The sequence below is a fragment of the Somniosus microcephalus genome, chromosome 1 (genome assembly GCF_052327205.1).
Source record: "Somniosus microcephalus isolate GS21.2 chromosome 1, FLI_Smic_1.0, whole genome shotgun sequence".
NCBI lineage: Eukaryota > Metazoa > Chordata > Chondrichthyes > Squaliformes > Somniosidae > Somniosus > Somniosus microcephalus.
The window spans coordinates 221,542,309-221,552,279 of NC_140987.1; the positions used below are offsets into that span (position 1 = coordinate 221,542,309).

General features: G+C 42.6%; 1 protein-coding gene across 3 annotated transcripts in view; it reads right to left on the minus strand.

Moving 5' to 3' along the window:
* Window positions 1–9,971, minus strand: part of poc5 (POC5 centriolar protein homolog (Chlamydomonas)) — a 128,985-nt gene that overhangs the window by 7,638 nt on the left and 111,376 nt on the right. For all 3 annotated transcript variants that reach the window (XM_085990629.1, XM_085990637.1, XM_085990646.1), the window contains exons 11-12: window positions 7,399–7,521; window positions 4,318–4,488 (exon numbers count right to left, since the gene is read on the minus strand). In XM_085990629.1, coding sequence (XP_085846755.1) covers window positions 4,318–4,488; window positions 7,399–7,521 — 294 coding nt within the window. The remainder of the gene's footprint in view (window positions 1–4,317; window positions 4,489–7,398; window positions 7,522–9,971) is intronic.

Sequence of the window (9,971 nt, forward strand, 5' to 3'; positions counted from 1 at the left end):
GATTGTTGATGTGGGAAACAAATTTATAAATGGTACAGTAGGGGGTGTTTCTTTGAGGTTAGTGTCAAAGCATATTCTTGCAGCAGAGAGCAAGAATTATACTTGGTATCTCTGTTACACTTGACCCAGGGTGATTGACCTAGACAATGAACCCAGAAATATGGGGGGGGGGGGGGGGGGGGGGGGGGGAGGGGAAAAAAGAGAGGAATAATCCAATTCCCATCACCCTCCACCTGGAATCAACTAATTTGCCAGGGGGAGGGGAAACCAGAAAATAGCAGAAAGGAGCAGCAATGAGATCAGAGGACAAAGACAGATAGATAAACAGCAGTAAAATTAGAAATATCCACAAAATTTCAGGGACCAGATCGAGGAAAACAACAAAAAAGTGACGATGAAAGTATTAAATTGTATGTACATCAATATCCGTAGTGTAACTAAAATGATTGGTGAGCTGCAGCACAAATAGCCACATGGGAATACGTCCTGGTTGCATGAACAGAGACATGCCTCAAACAAGGCCAGTATTCAGGAATGATAGAGAAGGAAAAAGAGGAAGGGGTGTGGCAGTATTGATTAAGGATGATGTTCCAGTTCTAAATAGAAAGGATATACTAGATGGATCTAGGACTGAATCTACTGGGCTCGAGTTAACAGAGGAGGTGCTGTTACATCGCTGGGAGCTTTTTTTAAAAAAATAGTGAGAAGGAGATGGATGAGCAAATTTCAAAAAGATGTTTAACAAAAATATAGTAAATTAGGAGACTTTAATTACCCTAATATAGATTGGGAAAAACCATAGTGCTAAGGGTAGGGAAAGAGAGGAATTTCTGGAGTGTACTTAATCAATACATGTACTTAATCAATACATCTCCAGTCCAACAAAGAAGGAAGCAGTGTTGGATCTGGTTCTGGAAAATGAAGTGGGGCAAGTGAAGTGTGTTATAGTAGATGATCATCTAACTAACCGTGACCACAACATAATTTGGTTTAGAGTAATTATGGAAAGAGTGCAGAAAATATCGAAGATAAAAATGCACAACTGGGGAAGAGCTAATTTCAGTGATTTAAGGAGGGACCGAGCACAGGTAGATTGGAAAAGGCGATTGCAGGGTAAAGCAGTAACTGAGCAATGGAAGGCATTAGGGAAGAGATCGTTCAGGTACAAACTAGGCATATTCCTTTGAAAGGAAAAGGTAGAGCATCCAAAGCTAATGCTCCTCAGATGAAAAATGAAATAAAAGATAAAATAAAATAGAAAAAGGGGGTTTATGACAAATGTCAGGAGGAAGATTCAGTTAATAACCAGGATGACTATGGAAAGTACAGCAGGGAATTGAAAAAGTTAATACGGGACGCAAAGTGAGGTTATGAGGAAGGATTAGCAGAAAACATTAAATCCTGAAACATTTTATAAACATATAGGCCTAGAAATTCAGTGGCCTGCGCCACCAGTTTGCGCCCAAAGAGGGCACTCAGTGGCTTTAGCGCCACTGGCCACACCTACCGCGATATTTAGCGGGGCGCTAATGGCGGCGTTAGCCTGTAGCGCTGCGCCACCACCGATGATGTCATCGGTGTGCGCAGCACCCCGCTCCCGCCCCGATGACCATATTTGGTTGCGCCCGCCTCTTCAGCGCCGGCCGCAAATAGCGACCGGTTCACAGGGGCCTACCTGTGGCGGTAGTGGCGCTAGTTAAGGTGGAGGTGCAGCCGGCCGCTTTTTCGGCGGCCGCCTGCCAGCACCTCCATCCCCGGCCTCCTAAACCCCCCCCATCGCGGCATTGCCGGCTGTTTCCCGAGAGCCCAGCACTTCTCCTTGGCCTTAACAGTGGGAGGAAGGCCTGCAGTACCGCAGCATGCCGTGCCGCAGCGTGTGGCGCTGCGGCCCTTAGCGCACCGATATTCAGTTTCAGCGCCCCAAGCGGGGCGCGGGAAGCCTCGATTAGCGGCCCGCTTCCATTTGGGGCGCAGAAACTGAATATCCGGATGGCGCAAGTGGCTCCGCTCGCAGCGGTAATTCCAGTGCCCAGGCGAGCTTGGCGCCCCAAACGGCGCCAACTGAATTTTTAGCCCATAAAGTGCAAGAGGTTAACTATGGAAAAAGTTGGACCTATTAAGGACCCAAAGGGAAATCTTTATGTAGAGGCAGAGGACATAGCTAAAGTATTAAATGAGTACTTTGCATCTGTCTTCACAAAGGAAGCTGATATGAAGGTTACACTAAAAAAGGAGAGTGAAGTTATGGGTAGGATAGTAATAGATAGAGAAAACATACTAAAAAGATGAGCATTCCTGAAAGTTGGTAAGTCACCTGGTCCAGATGGAATGCATCCTATGTTGCTGAAAGAAGCAAAGGTAGAAATAGCAGAGGCATTGGTCACAATCCTCATTGGATACAGGAGTAGTGCAGTAGGACTGGAGGGTTGCACATGTTATACCACTATTCAGGAAAGGGGAGGGGGATAAACCAGGAAACTACAGGCCAGTCAACCAAACATCGGTGGTGGGGAAGTTATTGGAAACCATTATCAGGGACAAAATAAACTTTAATTTGGAAAGGCATGGGCTAATCAAGGAGAGCCAGCATGAATTTGTTAAAGGCAAATCGTGTCTGACTAACTTGATTGAATTCTTTGATGAGGTAACGGAGAAAGTTAATCAAGATAGTGCAGTAGATGTATATATGGACTTTCAGAAGGCATTTGACAAAGTGCCACACAGGAGGCTTGTTAACAAGATAGAAGCTCAAGAAATTAAGGGGAAAGTAGCAGTATGATTACGGAATTAGCTCAGTGACAGGAAGCAGAGGGTGGTGGTGGTGGTGAATACTTTTCAGACTGGGAGGTAGTTTCCAGGGATGTTCCCCAAGGGTCAGCTTTGGGTCCATTACACTTTTCAATTTTTATAAATTACCTAGATTTGGGTGTAGGGAGCAGCATTATAAAGTTTGCAGATAATACAAAACTTGGCAACATAGTAGTGATGAAGATAGTTATAGACTTCATGATGACATAGACAGTATGGTAAAATGGATAAAAACATGGCAGATGGAGTTCAATGCAGAGAAGTGTATAGTGATGCACTTTGGAAGGACCAATATGGAAAGACAGTATATTACTATAAATGGCACGATTTGAAAAAAGTGTAGATGAGCAGAGAGACATTGGTGTCCATATACACAAATCCTTAAAAAGGTGGCAGGGGAAGTTGATAAGGTGGTTAAAAAAAGCACATGGGTTTCTCAGGTTTATAAATAGAGGCACTGAATATAAAAGCAGAGAGATCAGGCTAGAACTTTATAAATTACTGGTTAGGCCTCAGCTGGAGTATTGTGGACAATTCTGGACACCACACTTCAGGAATGATGCAAAGCCTTAGAAAGGGTACAGAGGAGGTTTACCAGGATGCTATCAGTGATGAGCGACTTCAGTTATGAAAAGAGGTTGGAAACATTAGGACTGTTCTCCTTGGAACAGAGAAGGGTAAGAGGTAACCTCGAGGTTTTCAAAATGATGAGTTTTGATAGAGTAGACAGAGAAAGGCTGTTCCTCTGGTGAGTGGGTCAATAACCAGAGGTCATACATTTAAAATCACTGGCAAAAGATCTAGAGGGGAGACGAGGAGAAACTTTTTCCACTCGGTTATCGGGATCTGGCACGCTCTACATAAAAAGCTGGTGGAAGCGGATTCCATAAATAATTTTAAAAGGGAGCTGGACAGATACTTGAAGATGAGGAACTTATATAGGATTACGGACAAAAAGCAAGGATGTGGGACTAAGCGCGACTGCTCTTTCAAAGAGCCAGCACTGGCATGGCGGGCTGAATTGTCTCCTTCAGTGCTGTAAATTTCTATGATTCTATCATTCCAATACGAAAACAAAACCCAGGTTACAGCTTTGACCATTTCTTAAACAAATCAAACCCTTTCAGAGCTATCCCAAAAATTCCCTGCAGTTCATTTCTTTATGTGCCATGAATGAATGCCCAGGTGAATACTTCGACACTATTATCCGGGATGTTCGACATTACTACAACAGTTGGCTCAGCACAGGAGGATTGTTTTGGAGAAAGGGTAAAACAGAGGTAGAACACCTGTAAGTATTATAAACCATTCCAACTGTTAATGGATACTAAAATACATTTAACCCCTCTGAAATGTGGATCAGTGACACCAATTTGCCTAGCTATAACATTTCTGAGCTTCATCCACACAGAACAAATCTAATGGAGGAGGATTCATTAACATAGATGTCTTATTTCACTGAATCTGAAGCAGTGACCTTTCCACCCGGTGTTCATTTTTTTTTATTACCTGTGTAATTGGATGATGTCTTTCCACACATACTGTAGTCATTGGTGGTGCCACTCCCTGGCTCAATCCACATTTAACTCCTTTCGGGAACGGGTCAGGTCGCCCTGTGATACGTGCCACTATGGTTTTTCCAGCTTTTTGCTGTGCCGAGCTCACACACTTAGTGGTAGGCTAAACATAGTAAGAAAGTCAGTTTCAAAGTAAAAAGTTACACATCAACTCGATTCAAAGTATGAACATGCCAAAAAATGATAGTGAAGTAAAGCTAGTATTTCTTTTCCAGAATTGCTAAATAGTGTTCCATTCTTCTAGACATCTCAACTCCTGCTGGGGACAGTTCCAGGGGTGTTCATTGCCTTTTGGTACCTCGCCTTCTGGCACAGGCACGATGGGCCGAAAGGCTTCCTTCTGTGCTGTATTATTCTATGAAGCGGTCATTCTTTGTGAGCCTGGATGGTGAACATTGGCAGGCTATTGATGCAAAAGCAACATAATTGAGCTCAATCTTCACCAGGGTCCACCACATGTACACTTACCAACAAAAACTACTAGATAGTGATTTTTTCCACCTCCCTAACCCAGGTGCCCCAATTGCTGCCTGGGCTGAGATTGAGTTAACTCAGTTCAGACTGTGAATGAAACCCGGAACCTTCTTGTGTCTAGAGCACAATGCTACATCCGTGTGTCTAAAGCATACAATCATATCTGTTTTATTGATGTTACTGTAGTATTGACAATTTATGTAGTACCAAAAACTGGAAATAGAGTTATTATGACTGCTTGTTCTGTATGTGGGATGAGGAATTTCTATGCATACATGCTCAAATGCATACAGAAGTCTGATTTAATGGTCATTAAGTCATGCAAGCTGCTAAATTGTTTCTCTAGCCCACTGTAGATGCCTTTGATCTAGGGGCCAAGACAACAATTGAAGGCATTCTATTGTTTATGACTGCAAAAACTTGTTTAATTCACAAGAATGTTGTAGATCAAGACTGAGAGGTGTGAACTACCGAGTAAGCACAGCTGTTTCTGCCTGAAATAAACAAAGCACTTAAGACGCTATAACCAGCAACTTTGAAATGAACGTTAATGCAAATGGGTAATGGTTATTGTTTTGGCTAATACAGGAAACTTCACGATATCCGGCACCGACGGGACCGAGCTGGTGCCGTTAGATCAAAACTTCTGGATAGACCAGCACTAATGTTGAAGGATACGGAGGTTTTCATCTCTGTATCTGACAACAAACACTGTTGCTTAGCAACAGCTTGTAAACACTCGGCCCGTACCTTGGAAGCGTCTCTGAATCTGTTGCTAAGCTACAGAGACGCTTTCCACAGCCTGACTGTTTAAAAAAAAAATGCTAGGGGAAGAAAAAAAACCTAACAAAACGGCTGCTGATTTCTGCCGTTAGATCGAGGTTTCCGGACATGCAACCTCCGGATAAACCAAAGTTTCCTGTACAAGTGCATGCCTGTTTTAAATGGTGGGGACTGTACCTAAACATCATACATCAAACCCCAGCATTCAAAAGTAGTGAAGTTATGTTAAACTAATACGTGCCATACTTAGAGTACTGTGCACAGTTCTGGTCTCCGTACTATAAAAAGGACATCGAAGCACTGGAGAAAATGCAAAAAAATATTGTTGGGGCTTTTTTTCTTTAGAAAAGTGAAGACTTACAGGTGATCTGATAGAGGTCTTTAAAATTATGAATGGGTTGAACAGGGTAAACGTGGAGAGAATGTTTCCACATGTGGGAAAATCCAAAACTAGGGACAATAAATACAAGATAGTTACTAATAAATCCAATAGGGAAATGAGGAGAAATTTCTTTACTCAGTGGTTAGAATATGGAACTCGCTACCAGAGGGAGTGGTTGAGGTAAATAGCCTAGCTGCTTTCAAAAGGAAACTAGACAGGTACATGAGATAAAAAGGAATAGAAAGATATGCTGAATGGTTGAGATGAGGTAGATAGAATGGGAGGAGACTCGAGTGGCGTATAAATACCAACAGACTAATTGGGCTGAATGGCCTGTTTCTGTGCTGTATATTCTACATAATTACGCCTTTAGAGTGAAAGACTTTCAGCTGTCAAAACTGTTCATGACTGGAGGTAGAACTCCAGAGGTGCAATGTAGGGCAAACCAGGAGGTTTTATGAATCCAAATTATGAGGCATGATTAAGGGAGTAAGACTCATTGGAAAAGATTAAACTTTGAGGTGACCTAATAGACATATTCAAAATTATGAAAGGGATTGATAAAGTTGATCCAAGAAAATTATTAGAACTAAAGAAGGGAATACATAATTTCAAAATTAGGATTAAATGGTAAATTCTGGCACAGACACAGAGCCAAATGGCCACCTTCTGTGCTGTAAACCATGAATGTTGGCCAGAGCAATGACAACTCACATTCTTTCAATAGTATCATGGGATCTTTCCATCCATCTGATCAGGCAGACAGCGCCTCAGTTTAACGTCTCATTCAAAGATGGCAGCTGCGACAATGCAGTACTCCCTCGGTACTACACTGAAGTGGCAGCCTAGATTTTATGCTGAATCGCTGAAGTGGACTCAGATGAGCGTGCCATCACCGAGCCAAGCTGACACTTTAGTCAGGAATCCCAAATAAAATGAAAGTTCAAGGGCTCACCTCAGTAGGTAAATGCTTCATAGGGTCCTGTAAAAAGGATTCCGAAAAACTGGGTCTAATGTTCTTATGCAATTTCAGTTTGCTTACTATTTTTCATCCAAACTTAAGACTTGTGTCATCAAGTATAGTAGAAGATATTAAAAAGTTTGAAGCAACTGCTTCTTTTAAGAGAGACACAGTAACCTTTAGGCCAGACGATTTAGTTGCACTAGAGAGGTAGTGGTGTATAAATTAACATGTGCTGTAATGCAAAACGGACAACAGAAAATCAGCAGTCCGTTTTACAATGAAGTTATGGAAAATAAATTCGGGTGGAGTGTAAAACGGGCTGCCGATTTGCCATCGCCCATTTTGCGCTACCGCTCAAGACAAATTTATATCTCAGTCCCTCAGTCTTGCTAACTGTTCCGAAGTATTACCAGTTTCTGAGCGGATTGGATTCCTAATGCCGAAGATGTCACTGTGACGGTAGCCGGTGGAGTACTTGTCGTCCCTGTTGGCCTGGTTTGGGAAATATTTGTAGAACCAAAATGTAAAGTAACCTGGGAATGGAAATGAACAAGACAGTTTAAATTCAAGAGTAATGTGCCAGGTTTCAGCTGCTATTTTTAGATACATTTTTCTGTACAAGGTCAGCAACAAAACTAGCAATGCTATTTATACAGAGTCTTTAACATAGAAAAACATTCCAACGTGCTTCACCAAGGTGTAATCAGACAAAAATAGACAGTCAAAGGTGGTAATATTAGGAGTGGTGACCAAAAATTTGGTCAAAGAGGTGAGTTTTAATTTAGTGAGGGAAGTACCAAAGTCTGGGCCTCGACTGCTGAAGGCATAGCTGCCAATGTTGGGGAAAACTAAGGGCACAGAAGGCAAGAGTCAGAGGAAGAGTGAGTTCAGTGGAAAGGAGGGAGGTGAGATACTGTTGTAGGATTCAAAGAAGTTAGAGAGATAGGCGAGGCCATGACAGGATTTAAACACAAGGACGAGAATTTTTAAATTGCAGGCGTTGGAGGACCAGGAACCAGTGTAGATGGGGGAGAACAGCAGTGATAGATAAGCAGGACAGGTTATGGGCAGCAGATCTTTGGTGAGCTGAATGTCTCATTTCAGTTCTAAATGGCTGACCCCTGGTTCTAGACTCCCCAGCCAGAGGAAACAACATCCCAGCATCTACCCTGTCAAGCCCCTTAAGAATTTTATATGTTTCAATGAGATCACCGTTCATTCTTCTGAACTCTAAGGAATATAGGCCGACTCTACTCAATCTCTCCTCATAGAACAATGCCCCCCCAAAAAAAGACTTGCATTTATATAGCGCCTTTCACGACCACCGGACGTCTCAAAGCGCTTTACAGCCAATGAAGTACTTTTGAAGTGTAGTCACTGTTCTAATGTGGCAGCCAATTTGCACACAGCAAGCTCCCACAAACAGCAATGTGATAATGACCAGATAATCTGTTTTTATTATGTTGATTGAGTGATAAATATTGGCCAGGACACCGGGGATAACTCCCCTGCTCTTCTTTGAACTAGTGCCATGGGATCTTTTACGTCCACCGGAGCATGCAGACGGGGCCTCGGTTTAATGTCTCATCCGAAAGACGGCACCTCCGACAGTGCAGCACTCCCTCAGCACTGGAGTGTCAGCCTAGATTTTTGTGCTCAAGTCCCTGGAGTGGGACTTGAACCCACAACCTTCTGACTCAGAGGAGAGTGTGCTCCCCACTGAGCCACAGCTGACAGGAATCAGTCCAGTGAACCTTTGTTGCACTCCCTTTAAGGCAAGCATATCCTTCTTTAGGTAAGGAGACCAAAACTGTATACAGGTGTGGTCTCACCAAGGCCCTATGCAGTAAAAAAGAAAAATACTTGCATTTTATATAGCACCTTTCAGGACCTCCCAAAGTGCTTTAGAGCCAGTTAAGTATTTTTGAAGTGTAGTCACTGTTGTAATGTAGGAAACGCAGCAGCCAATTTACGCACAGCAAGCTCCCACAAAGAGGAACGTGATAATGACCAGATTATCTGTTTCTTTAGCGATGTTGATTGATCGATCTATATTGGCCAGGACATCCGGGATAACCCCCAGCTCTTCTTTGAAATAGCGCCATGGGATTTTTTATGTCCACCTGAGAGCGCAGATGGGGCCTCAGTTTAACATCTCATCTGAAAGACGGCATCGCCAATAGTGCAGCGCTCCTTCAGCACTGCACTGGAGTGTCAGCTTAGATTTATGTGCTCAAGTCCCTGGAGTGGGACTTGAACCCACAACCTTCTGACTCAGAGGCGAGGGTGCTACCCACTGAGCCACGGCTGACTCCATAAAGACTTCTTAACTCTTATAATCCAACCCCTCTGTAACAAAGGCCAACATACCATTTGCTTTCCCAATTGCTTGGTGTACCTGCATGTTAACTTTGTGATTTGTATATAAGGACACCCAGGTCTCTCTGAATACCAATATTTCCTAGTCTCCCACCTTTTAAAAAAATATTCTGCTCTTCTATTTTCCCTATCAAAGTGGGTAACTTCACATTTCTCCACATATTAAATCTGAGAGCAAGGAGTCTCTTAATTTAAATCTTTCCATTGATAGTGTTGCAGAGTTTTAAAATTTCAACATAAAAATTGGAGGGGGGGGGGGAGGGAGAGGAGAAATAAAAAAAGAAAAAAAAAGTAAGAGGGATGGAAGTCATTCTTAACAAGTAAGGCAATGTCTCTTCACTTCTCTTTTGTTCTCTCCCAGCCTGGCCTCTTAATCTATTTCATTTCCTGTGCTTTTCCAGTCTTGACAAAGGGTTTGACCCGAAACGTTGACTATTTTCTCTCCACGGATGTTGCCTGACCTGCTGAGTTTTTCCAGCATTTTCTGTTGTTATTTTGCATATTTTACTGGTTAGTTTTTTTTTTAAAAGAAGGAATTACAACAGTTGGTGCACAGTAGAAAGAAAATATTTGACATACCAGAAATGAGTAAAAACAGAATACA